The sequence below is a fragment of the Schistocerca americana genome, chromosome 2, assembly GCF_021461395.2.
Source record: "Schistocerca americana isolate TAMUIC-IGC-003095 chromosome 2, iqSchAmer2.1, whole genome shotgun sequence".
Lineage (NCBI taxonomy): Eukaryota > Metazoa > Arthropoda > Insecta > Orthoptera > Acrididae > Schistocerca > Schistocerca americana.
In genome coordinates this window covers 697,921,243-697,941,354 of record NC_060120.1, presented here as the reverse complement: position 1 = coordinate 697,941,354, position 20,112 = coordinate 697,921,243, and the positions used below count along the sequence as shown (strand labels likewise).

At 44.7% G+C, this 20,112-nt stretch overlaps 1 protein-coding gene across 1 annotated transcript in view; it reads right to left on the bottom strand.

The window, feature by feature from the left end:
- The window catches only part of LOC124594352 (limbic system-associated membrane protein-like), a 237,642-nt gene that overhangs the window by 83,735 nt on the left and 133,795 nt on the right, over positions 1-20,112 (bottom strand). The window contains exon 3 of the mRNA XM_047132719.1: positions 2,192-2,299. Coding sequence (XP_046988675.1) covers positions 2,192-2,299 — 108 coding nt within the window. The remainder of the gene's footprint in view (positions 1-2,191; positions 2,300-20,112) is intronic.

Genomic DNA, 20,112 nt, shown 5'->3' with positions numbered 1-20,112 from the left:
GGTCAACTGCCGTTTGTGTATGAGAAATCGGTTGGAAACTTTCCTCATGTCAGCACATTGTAGGTGTCGCCACCGGCGCCAACCTTGTGTGAATGCTCTGAAAAGCTAATCACTTGCATATCACAGCACCTTCTTCCTGTCGGATAAATTTCGCGTCTGTAGCACGTCATCTTCGTGGTGTAGCAATTTTAATGGCCAGTTGGAGGCTGTACGCAGTGGAGTTCCAGTGTGTCACCGAGACGGAGCCGCAGACATAGCCTCTAGCACAGAGACATGCAGCACATAGCGGACTTCTTCAACCGCAATGAGGCAACGTGTACTATACGGAAGAGAGCTTGTGGAGCAGTATATGGAACTTTAAGTAGCTCTTTGCTTACGAATAAAGAACCCAGTTAGTAATTGCGTGCAGTTGGTGTTATAGAACGAGGATTCCGGAGACCCATGGTCCAACTCTACAGAGACAACGAGACGACATAAAAGCTGCTAAAGAGAATACAACAACCTCTTCTACCGGTCACCCACCTGATTAGAATTAAAATAACAATAAGGGGAAAAAGCTAAATAGAGGCAACTCTACGTCTGCTTCACCTTTATATCAATATACAAGCGCCTACCCTCCCAGTTTCTACCCCTAAACACTGAAAAGACTCTGTTTACGACGTTCGGCTATCCTATACAAACACCACTGATGTGTCTTCAATCAACTGCATCTGCCTAATGATGTCCAGTTCGTATCGTAAGAACGGGATGACTAAAAACTCATAGCTGACTAAAACTGCTTAGAGCTCTCCTCATCGGAATGTAAACATCGTTGGTCATGTGAGCTGTTGTATGTGCGCAGACTTTGGCAGGCGTTAGCAGTAGCAAATAGTAGTTGCTTAATGTGTCTGGGACAGCAGTGCCTTTTGTGTATGTGTGTGTGCGTGTGTGTGTGTGTGTGTGTGTGTGTTTAATTTCGAGGTACTTTAATAATTATCATTTTAGTCCGTGTGAAGACTGTTTTATTTATTTGTTAGTTATATTTCTGGCGGGCGGGCTGACTGTTACTATACTGGGGCTCTTCAGCCTTTCATTGAAGTAATTAAGTACATAGAAACATTCACAAGGAGGAAAAAGGTAATATCAATCTTGATGACATGGCGAATGTTTTCTTCAGACCTGTAACAATAATGGTCGTGACGACTCCCAGTAACATTTCCCAGGAGTGAGATTGGAAGCAGATGGGAGTGGGCAAGATATACGGGAAAGGATGTTGGAAGAGTATTGGTAAGATTCAAGAGTAGAGCCGTAGGAGGAGTGTACGATTGTAGTTACGTAAGGAAGGTATTGGTTTGAGCATTTATTTGGAGTGAAAGGACTAGGGTAGGTTAAAGTTGATGGGGATGGTTTCATGTTCTGGTAGGGAAAGGCGATAGAAATAAAGCTACGGAAAGGTATGGTCTATGTGGAGAAGTAAGAATGGCGGGACGTGGTGACAAAAGCAGTCAGGATTCTCAAGAATTAGGGATACAGTCATGTCTGAATTCTATTTTAATTGTGAAAAGTCTGGCGAAGCTATCTCATGTGTTTCTCATGGTGTACGATCCTTCTCATCTGGTAAAGAATACGGGGGTCAATAGTTGGAGAAATGGAGGCGGAGTGCATTAGATTCAAACATTGGGAAGAAGTGATAAAACTTGGCCAAGGCAAAGATGCCTGCAACATTTGTCTACCTGAAGATGGTGCGGATATGTGTATTTTAGGTAAGTCCGATAGTCTACAGATTTAGTGCCCTTCTAATGTACATCTCAGTCGTCAGTGTGTCTGACGGCTATATGGGGCACCCAACATCGATTCCCGGTACTGTCAAGGATTTTTGCTTGGTAGACGGTCGAGAATGGGAAGAACTCAGTTTCGTGATGCGGACTGAGGAGCTACTTGAGTGTGGAGTACCAGTTCCTAAATCTGGAACGCTGACAAAAGACGGGAGAGCGGTGTGACGACCCATGTCCCTCCACACCGCATCCAAATGACGCCATTAGCAGAAGATGACAAGGCGCTCAGTGGTTGTCGATTGACCCATGGCGGCCAAAAAGCAGAGCTTCGCTTTACTTATAGCGGGCGCGATTCACATCCCTGGAGGTCCTCCGTTATGACAGAATGCAACGGATGAAAAGAAAGAGTGAGCGTATTTGTGGGCGAGTGGACTCACCGAGGTTGTGGACGTAGCAGGGCAGCAGCACGGTGTCGTTCTCGGAGGTCTTGACGGTGGTGGGCACGCTGCGGAACACCAGCTGCTGCTCCTCCTGCGGCGCCGCCCCTGCAACACGACCACACCACCTCGTAGCGCTCGGCAGAGGTTTTGTGTTATGCACGTAGCCGCATGCTGTCACGAGCCCACACCGCACTGCCCAGTCTATAGGGGAAAACTGCTAGCACTTGTGAACTGGAAATAACAATACCGTTGAGGATCATGCGCGCATGACGATAGATGGAAATGGAAATGCCGTGTGGCTAGGGCCTCTCATCGGGTAGACTGTTCGCCTGGCGCAAGTCTTTCGAGTCGATGCCACTTCGTCGACTTGCGTGTCGCTGAGGATGAAATGGTGATGATAAGGACAACACAACACCAAATCCCTGAGCGGCGAAAATCTCAGACCTAGCCGGGAATCGAACCCGGGCCGCTAGATATGGCATTTCGGCGCGCTGACCACTCAGCTACCAGGGGCGGACATGACGATAGATCACTGGCAATAAATGCACTTATTTTTTAACTTTGAAGAATACAATCATCATTCTTCTTCTTTCGTTTCACCGTACGTTGGGGTGCGTCAAGAAATCAATTTTTAATGTTCTGTGCCTTTGTATTAGGCCACTATTGCCCTCCATTCTTTTTTACCTTTCTTTCATTTCATCTTCAGATATTTGGATTGTTCTTTTGGTTTTCATTTTGACATGGATCCTCTTGATCTTGTCTTTTTTTTTCAGTTTTATCTCTAAGCGTATTTTCTGTGATTTGGTGTTCTCTTAAGCCCTTCTCCGTTTCCGTAAACCAATTTGGTTGGGTATTTTTGTTGCGGAAGTAGCCAAATTTTTGTTATGAATCTATATGGGTTCATTCTGAGGATGTGTACACAAAAATCAGTTCTTCTTTTCCTCATTGTGCCAGAGAGTTTTCAGTAGTTTGGTAAAGGGTCTCATTTTTAATGTGAATTAGTTTGCTGTTGTCGAACCTGGGACCAAGGATTTTTCTTAATATCTGTCTTTCTTTCTTTGATATTTCGCTTTTCCGCTGGGCTATGATTCGTGATGGACAAGGTTTCGGTTGCATACAGGGCTCTGGTCTGATTACCGTATTATAAAGTATTATTTTTTCATTCCATTAGAGAGATTTTTTGTTATATGTGGCCGGCCAGGGTGGCCGAGCGGTTCTAGGCTATACAGTCTGTATCCGCGCGACCGCTACGGTCGCAGGTTCGAATCCTGCCTCGGGCATGGATGTGGGTGATGTCCTTTGGATAGTTAGTTTTAAGTAGTTCTAAGTTCTAGGGGACTGATGACCTCAGAAGTTAAGTCCCATAGTGCTCTGAGCCATTTTTTGTTATATGTGTTTTGGGTGAGTTGGAAGCCGAGTTCAACTTGACTTCCAGATTCCATTGCTTTCTTCTCGAAGGTGTTCTAGCTGATCCATTCTCTAAGATAACTGAATTATTTGATGATCTATATTTTTTGATCTCCAACTTTAATATCCTTTGATGTTTTTTCATGTTTGTCACTATCCTGGTCCTTTCAAAGGAGATTATGAGACCTATTTTTTCAGCTTGTTTTTGTAGTTCGAGGGTCTGTTCTTTGGCTTCTTCCCAGGTCTCGGCTAGTAGGACGATATTATTTGCAAATGCTAGGCAATTGACTTTGAGGCCTTTGTTTTTTTGTTCCCAGTCGGATTCCACTTTGATTCTTCGTGACCTAATCGTCCTAATACTGCTACTATTTTTACCTTCGTACTGACCAACTGGAATCACGTAGCTACTCCAGTGCCTCTTTCTTCTTTGCTTTTTTGCCTATTTTTTCTGTGCTCCTACATTTTCTACCCATGTTTTGCTTTCTTCCGTCTACATCTACTACATCCACGTCGGAAATTTATGGCACTACCTAACTAATGGAACGTATCCAATGATCTACATCTGCATGATTACTCTGCGATTGACAATTAACTGCCTAGCATAGGATTCATCGAACCACCTTCAACCTATTCCTCTACCGTTCCACTCTCGATTAATACGTGGAAAAACGAACACCTAAATATTTCCTTACAAGCTATAATTTCTCTTATTTTCTTTCAATGATCGTTCTTCCACATGTATGCGAGGGTCAACAAAATATTTTCGCATTCGGAGAAGAAAATTGGTTAATGAAATTTCGTGAAAAGATCTCGCTCTAAAGAAAAACGCGTTTGTTTTAAAGGTTGCCATCCTAACTCGCGTAATATGTCCGTGAAATTCTCTCCCCTACTTCACGATAATACAAAAGGAGCTGGAGCTTCTTTGAACTTCTTCAGTGTCCTCCGTTCAATCCTATGTGGTAAGGATACCATACAGCTCTGCAATACTGTAGCAGACGACGGACAAGCTTAGTGTAGGCAGGCTCTTTAATTGATTTGTGGCATCTTCTAAGTGCTCTGCAAATAAAACGAAGGCTTTGGTTCACCTTCAGCATAACATTTTCCATATGATGGTTCCAATATAAGGTGTTCGTACTTTGAACCCTAGGTTTTTAGTTGAATCGACAATCTTTTTTTTTAATTTGTATTATCTATCGTGTAATCGAGATTTAACGGATACTTTTTAGCACTCATGCGAAGGACCTCACACTTTCAGTTGTTCATTGTCAATTGCCACTTTTCACATCTTACTGAATCTTGTCTAAATCATTTCGTAATTCGTATCGATCTTTTGATGACTGTACTAGGTGGTAAACTGCAGCATTATCTGCAAATAGTCTAAGAGGGCTGTTCACATTGTCTTCCAAATCGTTTATATTGATTATAAACAGCATAGTGTCTATAACACTTCCCTGTGGAACGTCAGATATCATTTCTGTTAATGTTCTTCTTCATTTCTTACTTTTCTGCCATGAAAGCTTTCTAAATTTAGTAGCTTCTTCTTGAAAACGTTTTTTTCGTTGTTTCTGATCCTCTGATATTTTTTTCTCTCTAGTTCTTTCGTTATATCTGCTTTATTAAATGACATTTTACGTGATGAAAAGTCCTCGTGTTTCCAGCCGGATGAGAGTGTTGAGATATCACTGCCAGCCAGCTGGAAACACGAGAGCTATTCATGAGTAGCATACGCCAGGAAGCCTACGTTTTCGAATTGGTACAAGTATTTTATTCACATGTTGTGGTCTTTTATGGCCTACTGCGTGTTATTACGAACTTGTGTTACAATGATGTCCACAGAGACTATTTGCTTTGTATTTTTAATAATACTCTCTTAACAATCATTTCTTCATGTAACATGGTTCCAATTGAGATAGACCGCTATGTGAAACAGTGAGGCACATCTGGGACGTCTTCTTACTTCTACCTCTTTCTTCCACTTCAGTTGCAATATCCAGTTACCTATTTTTTTTTGTGCAAATGTTTTAGTTATGGATGTGTTGTACGTCGATTGCTACATTTCATACATGGACTTGAAGGCTCGTGGCTCTGTAATAGATTGCAACGAAATCTCGAAATCAATAAATTTTATTCATTGAAATGAAAAGGGAATACAGAAAATTTATTTCCAGATATGGAAATGTTAGCAGCAGACGGTCACATTCGTTCCATCATTATGCAAACTACAATATTCGCACAGCAGAGTTCTCGGACCGCCATAATGACTTGTATTTAATATGGAGTGGATGTTGCCACCTCCGAACCGTGACGATGGATACGCCCCAGATCAATCTGTTACCACAAACATTACTTCGTATTGACGGTCGTTGGTTTCGCCAACTCGCAACCAGTCTGTCACTTCCAACCTAACCTAGATCTCAAGCTACACTAATGGTCAGACCAAGATTTAGAGAGAAACGGAGGAGTGGGAAATGGGAAGAGGGGAAAGAGGTAGGCGGATGACAAACACTGCTCTGCTTCCAGCAGCGTGTCTGCCAAGAAAAACACTCTACACTACCTCGATTCAGTATCTCCAGGCGAAGCCGAAATTAGTAGACGGCGCGGGAGAACGATAAACTGCCTGAAGAAGATTCGATAACAACTGAACTGTGGAAACACGCAAATCAAATAGTCAAGAAAATAGACAACAACCTATCAACGGCTGGTGCAAGAAATGTGCTACAAGCGCAAGATCTCCGTCGACTAAAAATATGTACTAACACATTCGTTGCTTAAAACAAGTGAACTAAACTGATCTCAGTAACTGCAGGCGTTTCTTCTGCCAGAGGACACTCTGCATGGTCGGTTGGAGGAACAAATAGAACACATTACCCAGCTAAATGGTACAGTGGTTAGCATGCTGGAGTCATTACAGGGAGGAGCATGGTTTCCCTACATCAGGGTAAACGAAAATTGAGATGTTATTGTTGGAAGAGACAAGGTATTTTTATAACTCCACTATTTCTCAGCTGCATCCTTGACAAAATTATCAAATAATTGGAAAAAGCACTTTAATATGGCATAAAATTCATTTTTAGCATTTGTTTTGGTGACCTCATGCTATGATCAGAGCATACTGAATGGACTATGACACAAATGTTTTTGGAAGAGGTAGCGTTAGAAACTGGCCAACAGATATCGTTCGAGAAGAATACGTTTATGACCAGTTTCAAGAAAAATCCGAAATCTATCACCACATAGAATTGTGGAAGAAACAAATTTGGCAGTTCAACTAATTTACCCGGATGAAACACTCTCCATCTCCATCTACATACATACCTACAAACAAACATATCGTACGGTGCGCGGCGGAGAGTACCCTGTAGCAATACTAGTCATTCGCTTTCCTGTTCCAATAGCAAATAGAGCGACGGATAAACAACTGCCCATATGCCTCCGTTGAGCCCAGTTTCGCGTATCTTGTCCTAGTGGTCCTTACGCGAAATGTATGTTGGTGGCAGTAGATTCGTTGTGCATTCTTCTTCAAATGCCGGTTCTCTGAGTTTTCTGGGTAGTGTTCCTCGAAAAGAGCGTCGTCTTCCCTCCAGGGATTCCCATTTTAGTTCCCGAAGCATCTCTGTCAACACTTGCGTGTTGTTTGAATCTACTGGCAAAACTTTAATAGCCCGCCTATGCAAATACTCTTCTCGAGTTTACCGTCGGATCCTATTTCCAAATCCCATAATATTTCGTCGATACAGCTGGGAGATTTGCACAACATGATCCGTCGGGAAAGCCTGAAGAGTCACAGCCCGCCTATAAATTGCTTCGATGTCATACTTTAATCCGACCTGGTACGAATCCCAAACACTCGAACAGTACTCAGTAGCGTCCTGTATGTGAGCTGCTTTACAGAAGAACCACACTTTCCCTAAAATTCACCCAATCAACCGAAGTCGACCATTTGCTTTCCCTACCAAAATTCTCACACACTCGTTCCATTTCATTCCGCTTTGCTTCGTTACACCCAGATAACAACTTGACTGTGTCATTCAGGATACTACTAATGCTGTCTCAGAACATTAGGGGTTTGTTTTTCCTACTCATCCGCTTTAACGTACGTTTTTTTGTATTTGGAGCTAGCTGCCATTTATCACACCAACTAGAAATTTTGTCTAAGTCATCTTGTATCCTCCAACAATCACTCAACTTCGACACCTTCCCGAACACCACAGCATCATCAGCAAACAACCCCAGATTGCTGGCCCCCTGGGCGCCAGACCATTTGCGTATACAAATAGTAACAGCGGTCCTAAAACACTTCTCTGGGACACTCCTGACGATATCCATGTCTGTGATGAACACTCGCCATCTAGGAGAACATACTGGATTCTACACTCCTGGAAATTGAAATAAGAACACCCTGAATTCATTGTCCCAGGAAGGGGAAACTTTATTGACACATTCCTGGGGTCAGATACATCACATGATCACACTGACAGAACCACAGGCACATAGACACAGGCAATAGAGCATGCACAATGTCGGCACTAGTACAGTGTATATCCACCTTTCGCAGCAATGCAGGCTGCTATTCTCCCATGGAGACGATCGTAGAGATGCTGGATGTAGTCCTGTGGAACGGCTTGTCATGCCATTTCCACCTGGCGCCTCAGTTGGACCAGCGTTCGTGCTGGACGTGCAGACCGCGTGAGACGACGCTTCATCCAGTCCCAAACATGCTCAATGGGGGACAGATCCGGAGATCTTGCTGGCCAGGGTAGTTGACTTACACCTTCTAGAGCACGTTGGGTGGCACGGGATACATGCGGACGTGCATTGTCCTGTTGGAACAGCAAGTTCCCTTGCCGGTCTAGGAATGGTAGAACGATGGGTTCGATGACGGTTTGGATGTACCGTGCACTATTCAGTGTCCCCTCGACGATCACCAGTGGTGTACGGCCAGTGTAGGAGATCGCTCCCCACACCATGATGCCGGGTGTTGGCCCTGTGTGCCTCGGTCGTATGCAGTCCTGATTGTGGCGCTCACCTGCACGGCGCCAAACACGCATACGACCATCATTGGCACCAAGGCAGAAGCGACTCTCATCGCTGAAGACGACACGTCTCCATTCGTCCCTCCATTCACGCCTGTCGCGACACCACTGGAGGCGGGCTGCACGATGTTGGGGCGTGAGCGGAAGACGGCCTAACGGTGTGCGGGACCGTAGCCCAGCTTCATGGAGGCGGTTGCGAATGGTCCTCGCCGATACCCCAGGAGCAACAGTGTCCCTAATTTGCTGGGAAGTGGCGGTGCGGTCCCCTACGGCACTGCGTAGGATCCTACGGTCTTGACGTGCATCCGTGCGTCGCTGCGGTCCGGTCCCAGGTCGACGGGCACGTGCACCTTCCGCCGACCACTGGCGACAACATCGATGTACTGTGGAGACCTCACGCCCCACGTGTTGAGCAATTCGGCGGTACGTCCACCCGGCCTCCCGCATGCCCACTATACGCCCTCGTCAAAGTCCATCAACTGCACATACGGTTCACGTCCACGCTGTCGCGGCATGCTACCAGTGTTAAAGACTGCGATGGAGCTCCGTATGCCACGGCAAACTGGCTGACACTGACGGCGGCGGTGCACAAATGCTGCGCAGCTAGCGCCATTCGACGGCCAACACCGCGGTTCCTGGTGTGTCCGCTGTGCCGTGCGTGTGATCATTGCTTGTACAGCCCTCTCGCAGTGTCCGGAGCAAGTATGGTGGGTCTGACACACCAGTGTCAATGTGTTCTTTTTTCCATTTCCAGGAGTGTATTACTTAAGTAGTGTTCGAGCCAGTCACATACCTGAGAACCTATTCCCTATGCTCGCACCTTCAGTAACGGTATATTGGAATGATCTTGACGTAAGTACAAATAGAGTGTCAGCAATGTGGAGATGGCATTACAGCTAACGAAAAACCCTGCAATAAGAAAGTAAAATTGAAGCTTAATAAAAGACGTTACGTCAGTGACCCAAACTGAGAGACTCTGCGCTTTAGAAACCTTAACGCTGGGAAAAACAATAGACACTGAGCATGCAGAAAAGTAACTAATATACTAAGAAATATCTTTAAGCTAAGAAAAATCGGTAGCACTTATCGATCCAAGAACTAACGAAAGATATGTGACGAATTCAGGCACTATATGGATACGAACGTTAACATTCTCGTATATTAGTTTTTAAGTTAGAGAAATAGCCTCTGGGACGGACAGCATATTTTGCGAAGTATTATTTAATTATTCTTTGTTCAACATTAAGCATTTATTAGACGATAAAAATCGAACGAGAGAGAGGAATTTGAAGGAGGAAACAGATAGCTACACATCGAAACTTGGATGTGCGATGTTACAAGCCGTAAGGGGGGTAGTGGTTCGTGTTGGGCAGTAATTTTGCTACTTAGTTACTCGTAGTTGGAGTGCTTTCCCAGCTGCACGCTTACACTCGGCTCGTGGTCTGTTATTTGTGAAACTATTGTTCTGTAAGACTGTGAAGGGCGCCTTCTGACTCTTTGTAGCTGTGGAAGTAGCAGGGACAAAGTTATGTGACACTAAATAAGCCCATGTATTTATTGTTGACATGTAAAGAACTACGAAGCGCTCTGACAATTTATTGCTCTTTAATAGAAGTGTATTGAAATATCCGATATAAATTGAATACGCTTGTGACAGTTAAAATCCTGTATAATCACAACGTTCTAAAATATGATTAAATTAGGTCACTCTTCTGGTATAGGCAGGACAAGTATCGAATTTCAGGAGAGAAGAATGCGGTTTATTTTATTTAAAAGACCTATCCGTTTAATCTACTATGGATGTGTTGCAAATTGGCTACAATTTCACTATGTCTTAAGCTAGGAACATAATTTCTTTGATCAATGACGAAATGATGTCTTTGATGACGGTCCGAATGCCAATGTACGAAAACGAAATACTGAGACGATGTGTTACTCAAGTTCCATTAATGGCAAATTTTTGTACAATATCATTTCCATTGAAGAGGGAGAGAGAAATTTGGTGTAACCCCTTCAAGATGTTGATAGGCTACTTTTTGCTCACATAAACTATACTACACACATCAACAAAAGTTTTACATCACCTTGGTTCCGAGAGTTTCTGAACCTGTACAGAAGATTAGAACAGAGATCAACATAAACACCATTTCCGCCCTTTTTATTGCTCATGAAAACCACACATTTCATGTTGTGCCATCATACCGCGAGACATTGAGAGGTGGTGGTCCAGATTGCTGTACACATCGGTACCTCTAGTACCCAGTAGAATGTCCTCTTGCATTGATGAACGCCCGTCGTGGCATACTATCCACAAGTTCATCGAGACACTGTTGGTCCAGATTGTCCCACTCCTCAACGGCGATTCAGCGTACTTTCCTCAGAGTAGTTCGTCGACCACGTTGTCCATAAACAGTCCTTTTCAATCTATCCCAGGCATGTTCGATAGTCATGTCTGGAGAACATGCTGGCTACTCTAGTCGAGCGATGTCGTTATCCTGAAGGAAGTCATTCACAAGATGTGCACGATGGGGGCGCGAATTGTCGTCCATGAAGACGAATGCCTCACCAATATGCTGCCGATATGGTTGCACTATCGGTCGGAGGATGGCATTCACTTATCGTACAGCCCATACGGCGCCTTCCATGATCACCAATGGCGTACGTCGGCCCCACATAATACCACCCCAAAACAGCAGGCTCCACCTTGCTGCACTCGCTGGACAGTGTGTCTAAGGCGTTCAGCCTGACCGAGTTGCCTCCAAACACGTCTCCGCCGATTGTCTAGTCGAAGGCATATGCGACACTCATCGGTGAAGAGAACGTGATGCCAATCCTGAGTGGTCCATTCGACATGTTGTTGGGCCCACCTGTACCGCGCTGCACGGTATCGTGGTTATAAAGATGGACCTCGCCATGGATGTCTGGAGTGAAGTTACGCATCATGCAGCCCATTCCGCACAGTTTGAGTCGTAACACGACGTCCTGTGGCTGCACGAAAAGCATTATTCAACATGGTGGCGTTGCTGTCAGGGTTCCTCCGAGCCATAATTCGTAGGTAGCGGTCATCCACTGCAGCAGTAGCCCTTGGGCGGCCTGAGCGAGGCATGTCATCGACAGTTCGTGTCTCTCTGTATCTCCTCCATGTCCGTTCAACATCGCTTAGGTTCACTCTGAGACGCCCGGACACTTCCCTTGTTGATAGCCCTTCCTGGTCCAAAGTAACAATGCACACGCGATCGATCCACGGTATTGACCGTCTAGGCATGGTTGAACTACAGACAACACGAGCCGTATATCTCCTTCCTGGTGGATTGACTGGAAATGGTCGGCTGTCGGACCCCCTCCGTCTAATAGGCGCTGCTCATGCATGGTTGTTTACATCTTTGGGCGTTATTTTTTTAAATTTTTTTTTATATCTCAGAAACGTCGTCACATTGGATATAAAAATCTATGAGCCACTGTTTACGCGTGAAAATCGAAAATTATGTCTTTCTTGGTGATGATCTTTATGTAATATTCAGAAGCTGAAAGTCGATAAGGTTAAGAACACATTTGGAACCCTGTTCTATGAGATATTTAGTTACGGAGTTTAACAATTAACTTTTCCACTAGAACAGTGATCGTCAAACTTTTTGTCTTAAGAGCCCATACTGACAGTGTGGGGCGGCACGTCGGACTGCATGTGTACCTATCTCATTATTAATTTGTAACCTACAAGGGGTGGACAAAAATATGGGAAGACCACACACGCACAACAGATTACCATGCTTAATACGGTGTAGGAGAACCGTAGACATTGAAAACAGCTCCCATTCGTCTCTGAATGGAAATTACAGGTCCTGTTTAGTTTTCAGTGGAATCCTGTGCTGTTCTTCCTGCACAGCAGTGGTAAGTTCAGGTAACAATGATGGAGCTGGATAGCGATCACGCACGCTTCTCTCCAAAGTTAAATTCCACGATTCTAGGTCAACGGACAATACAACGTGTGTTTTGATGACCGAGTATACCAGTATCAAAATATGTGACATAAATGGCTGTATCTTTTGACTGCACTGACTTAGAAGCTCCGCTTTTTACGTAACCATGAGTTCGTAGACCTTACTAATCTGGCATAAATTTCAGCTTGATACGTTTACCCATTCCTGAGTAACAGGGTTCTGAACAGCCGGACTGACAGAGAGACAGACAGTCAGGCGGACATAAAAAAAAAAAAAAAGAAAATGTGCTCCTATAAGGCCTCGCGGAGTGGCAGTGCGGTTTGAGGCGCTAAGTCACGGATTGCGCGGCCCCTCCCGCCGGAGATTGGACTCCCTCCCTCTGGCACGTGTGTTTGTGTGTGTGTGTGTGTGTGTGTGTGTGTGTGTGTGTGTGTGTGTGTTGTTCTTAGCATAAGATAGTTTACATTAGTTTAAACAGTGTGTAAGTCTAGGGACCGATGACCACAGCAGTTTGGTCCCTTAGGAATTCACAAATGGCTCTGAGCGCTACGGGACTTAACATCTACGGTCATCAGTCCCCTAGAACTTAGAACTACTTAAACCTAACTAACGTAAGGACATCACATACATCCATGCCCGAGGCAGGATTCGAACCTGCGACCGTAGCAGTCGCGCGGTTCCGGACTGAAGCGCCTAGAACCGCTCGCCCACCGCGGCCAGCGGAATTCACAAACATTTGAACATTCTGCTTTTATAAAGGTTCCGTTTTTACCAACTGAGGTACGGAACCCTAAAAGAAAACTCCTTTTAAAAATCCCGGACGTCATTCGTCGGATTGAAAGATCAATGCGTAACACATCGCTTTAAGCCAAGGCGACCTGTTACGCTTCAAACTTCATGTCTCAAACGCTGCGAGTAACTCGTTTTCCGAGTGCCCCACAGACCAGGTTTCACTACCGTATAGTGCTGTGCTCCAAGCGCACATTCTCAGAAATTTCTTCCTCAGATTAAGGCCTGTGTTTGATGCTGACAGACTTCCTTTTGCGAGGGATGCCCTCTTTGCCTGTGCTAGTCACCTTATGTCCTCCTTGATTAGTCCGTCACGCGTCATCATTGTTCTGAGGTAGCAGAACTCCTCCACTTTCTCTTCTAAATGGATCCCAGTTTTGATGTTAAGTTACTTGCTGATCACATTTCTGCTACTCATTACCTTCATATTTCTGCGGTTTACTGTAAGTATATGTTCTGTGCTTATTTGACTCTTCATTCCATTTCAACGAGCTTTTTTTATATTTAGAAAGGAAGCCAGAATGCAGATACGTTTCAGTACATGGTGGTAATTTATATCAATAAAACGAAACGCATCTGGTGACACAAACATGCGCTTTCTTACTGTTTCACCGACCGATTAAACATATCTTCATAATTGTAGGGCAATTGCTGACAATACGGGCACACAAAAACTAGGAATTGTCGTTTGTTACTTACATTTTTTGATATTTTTATTTTTCTTCTTAAGCACTTTCCTAACGTTGTTTCTTTTTTAGTTTGAACAGCGTATCTTCTTCTGTACTGCCTTTCCTCGCCGTCAACATTTTTGCCTCCTTTACCGGGTTTCGTTTACCATTTCCTTATTTACTTGGAAAATAAGTAGCTTCGAAACTAGACTTCTACTCCTCTGAGAATAAGTTCTTTTTTCTTCAAACACTACCGTAATATTCCTCAAGAAGCAATATTTCGTCAAACCTGGACAAACGAAATATTCTTCCTTCTTGAAAACTGAGATCAACTTAAAATTTTTCACCTTCACGAAGAATTTCCGCTTTGCAATGAAACAAGAAAGGAAAACGGGACCACTTAACCACAGCTCCACATGTGGTAGCATGAGTCATTTACTCTCCGTTGTCGCCGCGACCTCGTGTTCTGCGTCTGTAAATGAAACACGTGATGCAGTGGATGAGGCACTGTTATAGTACTGTGGAAGATCCAGGTTCAGGCCCGTGCTAAACAGCTCTGATTTATATTTACTTTCTAGATTCGCAGGGGGTATGAATTGGGGTAGTATGCACGGCGGGAACATCGTATCGCTGCATGAGAAATGTGTTGGGCGAAGGTAACAGGTTTCCTGAGTCATTATGGAATGTTATGAGTTAGGCGGCTCTCCGCGGTGTACATAGTCCTCCTTGTAATGTTTGTAATGTTTCCCACTGCAATTTCTTCACAATCTCCGTGACACTCTCACGCTGTCGGATCTTTTTGTCTATTTAAGAGCATTACGTTACATTCACTTACGCTGTCAATCCTTGCACCAGACGCTGTTCATCCGTATATATATCTGAATTTCTTAACAACCCGTTAATGACGTCATCTCCCGGTATCGAAATGTGCCGTCTGCGAAGCGTCTCGTAGAGACACATGCTTTATCCATGAGGTCATTTACACGTATCTGCGACTCTGTCGCACTGTGTTGAAGTACGCGAGGCGCCACCTTCGTCTGCCCATTGGGAATGACATACTGATTTCAATCTCTGGTCTGATATGTCTTTTGTTTACTAGGTGAAGGTGACTGCGAGAAACTGTATCTAAGGTTTTCTACAAGTCAGGAAACTCAGCATCAACCTTAGCTCCGCGATCTACTGCATCCTCGATCTCTCCATGATGATGATGATGATGTTTGGTTTGTGGGGCGCTCTACTGCGCGGTCATCAGCGCCTGTATAAAATCCCAATTTTTACACAGTCCAATTTTTTCCACAGTCCAATCTAGCCACTGTCACGAATGATGATAATGAAGATGAAATGATGAGGACAACACAAACAACCAGTCCCCAGGCAGAGAAAATCCCCAACCCTACCGGGAATCGAACTCGGGACCCTGTGATCTAGAGGCAGCGACGCTACCCTCTAGACCACGAATTACGGACTGGATCTCTCGAATGAAGAGGGCAATCTGGGTTTCATATAAGTGGTACACGGCGAAACCATCTTGATTCCTAGATAGCAGTTGTTCAGTTTTCAGAAACATCATCGTATGTAGTTATAAGACTACGATAAATTTTCCATAACTCTACAAGAAATCTACGTTACTGATATAGGTCATTAGTTTTGAGGGTCCAACTTACGAGCTCTCTTATACGCCGCCAGAAAAAAAAGAAAATGAAGCAGTGCAAGACATGGCCGGATGTCAATGTAACTTCGTACACGTATACATCATCGCAGGATTTACAAATGATCAGATATGCAACTCTCTGTGACACATAGAATGGCCACCAGACTGCAGTAGCGTTGTTATCAACCCTAATAGGGTGTATAAGGGACGTGAACCGCGTCAGATGCTGAGTGATCACTATGAATAACAGGGAGATGTCGAGTAATAGCATGAGATACCGTTATCAGCGCTTACCAGAGTTTGAATGGGGCTTCATCGTGGGCCTCCATTTGGCCGGACCGTTGAATCGTGCAACATCTAGTTTGTGGTGCCTTTGGCTGTTACAGTGGTCCGATGTTCCGAAGACTTCTTACCACTACATGGAGTGTGAGCGTATTTTGCATCAAGCAGATCGTAACCTCATCACATCTGCCTTCCGTCTGAGAATAAGTAACGGACTCACAGTAACATTCTGCGTCACCCCGCACCACTGGTCAGAGGCTTTCAGCAGCCAGACTAAGGAACAAGCCCCCCTCCCCCCCCCCCTCCCCCTCCACCATGCGTACGCTGCTGTTAACACCAATATCTACCAACGACCGACAAGCACGACTGGTGACGAATGGCGTCAGCTTGTGCTCAGAGATGAATAGCGCTTCGCCACTACCGCGGAACCGCGGAATACTGTTATCGGCCGGTATGGCGGCGAAATGAGAAGAGGTCCAATGTTTCGAACAGGCACAGCTGTGATGCTCCTGGCGTCATTGTGTGGAGAGACACTGGATATGATTGTTTGAGATTGAGGGATCTTAGACGGCAGAACGGTAGCCATGTTTTCCTGCGTCCTCCTGTGCTACCTTTCATGCGACAGTATCGTGATGCCATTTTCCAGCAGAAGAATACTTGTCCACACGTAGCACATATATCTATGAACTATCTGCGAGACGTTGAGGACTTCCGTGACCAACAGGATCCTCTCATCTGCCCCCATCAGAAAATGGGTCTGACTAACTTGGACGTATACTCTGCCCTAGTGCGAGTACTCAGCATATCAAGGAGCAGTTACAACAGTTGTGAACCAGTTTGCTTCAGGAGAGGATGCAGGGCTTTATGACAGCCTTCCTAACCGAATCAATGCGTGCGTGCAGACCAAAGAGGAAGCAACGTCATATTACTTACAAATTTGACTTCATATTGTAATCACTGAAATAAATTCACATACCCTCCAAACCTGTGAAGTCTCATTTCGTGTGCTCCTCCCCTTGTGGGTGTTTAATTTTTTAGTCAAACAGTGTAGACTGGAACGACATGCATTTATTCCCATTCACATCCTTCTATGAAAATCTCTCGGTATTCAAACCGTATTACATTTGAGTAGAAGCTCGATCTTTCGTTGGTTAATAACTTCCCCGTCGTCAGGAGTATGACTCACTTGAAAGCCAGTATATAGGGTGGTCCATTGATAGTGACTGGGCCAAATATCTCACGAAATAAGTATCAAACGAAAAAACTAAAAAGAACGAAACTCGTCTAGCTTGAAGGGGGAAACCAGATGGCGCTTTGGTTGGCCCGCTAGATGGCGCCGCCATAGGTCAAACGTATATCAACTGCGACTTTTAAAATAGGAACCCCCATTTTTTATTACATATTCGTGTAGTTCGTAAAGAAATATGAATGTTTTAGTTGGACCACTTTTTTCGCTTTGTGATAGATGGCGCTGTAATAGTCACAAATGCTGCGCGGGATTAGCGGAGCGGTCTAGGGCGCTGCAGTCATGGACTGTGCGGCTGGTCCCGGCGGAGGTTCGAGTCCTCCCTCGGGCATGGGTGTGTGTGTTTGTCCTTAGGATAATTTAGGTTAAGTAGTGTGTAAGCTTATGGACTGATGATGACCTTATCAGTTAAGTCCCATAAGATTTCACACACATTTGAACAATAGTCACAAACGTATAAGTACGTGGTATCACGTAACATTCCGCCAGTCCGGACGGTATTTGCTTGGTGATACATTACCCGCGTTAAAATAGACAGTTTACCAATTACGGAAAAGGTCGATATCGTGTTGATGTATAGCTATTGTGATCAAAATGCTCAACGGTTGTGTGCTATGTATGCTGCTCGGTATCCTGGACGACGTCATCCAAGTGTCCGGACCGTCCGCCGGATAGTTACGTTATTTAAAGGAACAGGAAGTGTTCAGCCACGTTTAAACGTCAACCACTACCTGCAACAAATGATGATGCCCAAGTAGGTGTTTTAGCTGCTGTCGCGGCTAATCCGCACATCAGTAGCAGACAAATTGTGCGAGAATCGGGAATCTCAAAAACGTCGGTGTTGAGAATGCGACATCAACATCGATTGCACCCGTACCATATTTCTATGCACCAGGAATTGCATGGCGACGACTTTGAACGTCGTGTACAGTTCTGCCACAGGGCAAAAGAGAAATTACGGGACGATGACAGATATTCTGCACGCGTTCTATTTAGCGACGAAGCGTCATTCACCGACAGCTGTAACGTAAATGTCCGCAGCTCGAGGTCGTGCGGTAGCGTTCTCGCTTCCCACGCCCGGGTTCCCGGGTTCGATTCCCGGCGGGGTCAGGGATTTTCTCTGCCTCGTGATGACTGGGTGTTGTGTGCTGTCCTTAGGTTAGTTAGGTTTAAGTAGTTCTAAGTTCTAGGGGACTGATGACCATAGATGTTAACTCCCATAGTGCTCAGAGCCATTTGAACCATTTGTAACGTAAATCGGCATAATATGCAATATTGGACAACGGAAAATCCACGATGGCTGAGACAAGTGGAACATCAGTGACTTTGACGGGTTAATGTATGATGCGGCATTCTGGGAGGAAGGATAATTGGCCCCCATTTTAACGATGGCAATCTAAATGGTGTAATATATGCTGATTCCCTACGTAATGTTCTACGGATGTTACTACAAGATGTTTCATTGCATGACAGAATGGCGATGTACTTCCAACATGATGGATGTCTGGCACATAGGTCGCGTGCGGTTGAAGCGGTATTGAATAGCATATTTCATGACAGGTGGATTGGTCGTCGAAGCACATTGACTGGATCTGACGTCCCTGGATTTCTTTCTGCGGGGAAAGTTGAAGGATATTTGCTATCGTGATCCACCGACAACGCCTCACAACATGCATCAGCGTATTGTCAATGCATGTGCGAACATTACGGAAGGCGAACTACTCGCTGTTGAGAGGAATGTCGTTACACGTATTGCCAAATGCATTGAGGTTGACGGACATCATTTAGAGCATTTATTGTATTAATGTGGTACTTACAGGTAATCACACTGTAACAGCATGCGTTCTTAGAAATGATAAGTTCACAAAGGTACATGTATCACATTGGAACAACCGAAATAAGATGTTCAAACGTACCTACGTTCTGTATTTCAATTTAAAAAACCTACCTGTTACCAACTGCTCGTCTAAAATTGTGAGCCATATGTTTGTGACTATTGCCGCGCCACCTATCACAAAGCGAAACAAGTGGTCCATCTAAAACATTCATATTTCTTTACGTACTACACGAATATGAAATAAAAAAATCGGGGTTACTATTCAAAAAACGCATTTGATATCCGTTTGACCTATGGCAGCGCCATCTATGGGGCCAACTATAGCGCCATCTGGTTTCCCCCTTCAAGTTAGACAAGTTTCGATCTTTGTAGTTTTTTCGTTTGACGCTTATTCCGTGAGATATTTGGCCCGGTCACGATCAATGGGCCACCCTATATAACAGGCATATGTCTATCTCAGCAGACATCTGTGCTCTGACGAAAAACAAAAAGCTCAAGTGCGACGCAACTCAAGAACAAAGAAAATTTTATACCAGGTTATTGCAGGTGTTAGCTGGAGGAGGTATATAGAGACGACGAGATTATTACGAGGTAAGAAGAAGCAGATATCGACCACAGTCCAGTGTGAAGATTGCCTTAACGAATTATATGTGGTACGCTGGCAGTGTGTTCACTGCAATGTTGTAACGGAGATGGTCGCTTTATCGTTTTTGTACCCCATTACTTGAGAAAGTGAATATCACGGTTTAATTTAATTCTCGCCTGAGGAACACCGGACATGAATCTAGAAAGAGCTGCTTCTTTTCTGGAGGTATGCACTAGAGGAGCAGGCAGCGCGCGGTCTCGCAACGTCCAGTGGATCGCAATTGAGGCGTCGAATTAGAGCAGCGGCCGAGGAGTGACGTAAGGCGGCCAGCTGCCTTGTCACATTCTGCGACTGAGGCTCGGGGAACCGCTGTCACGAGTCAGGAAGTCATAGGCTTCAGGCACACACTCAGCCTCCTAAGTTCCTCCCTTCTGCCTCCACCACACATTAGGCTGCGTACCCTGAACGTCATCTACATCTC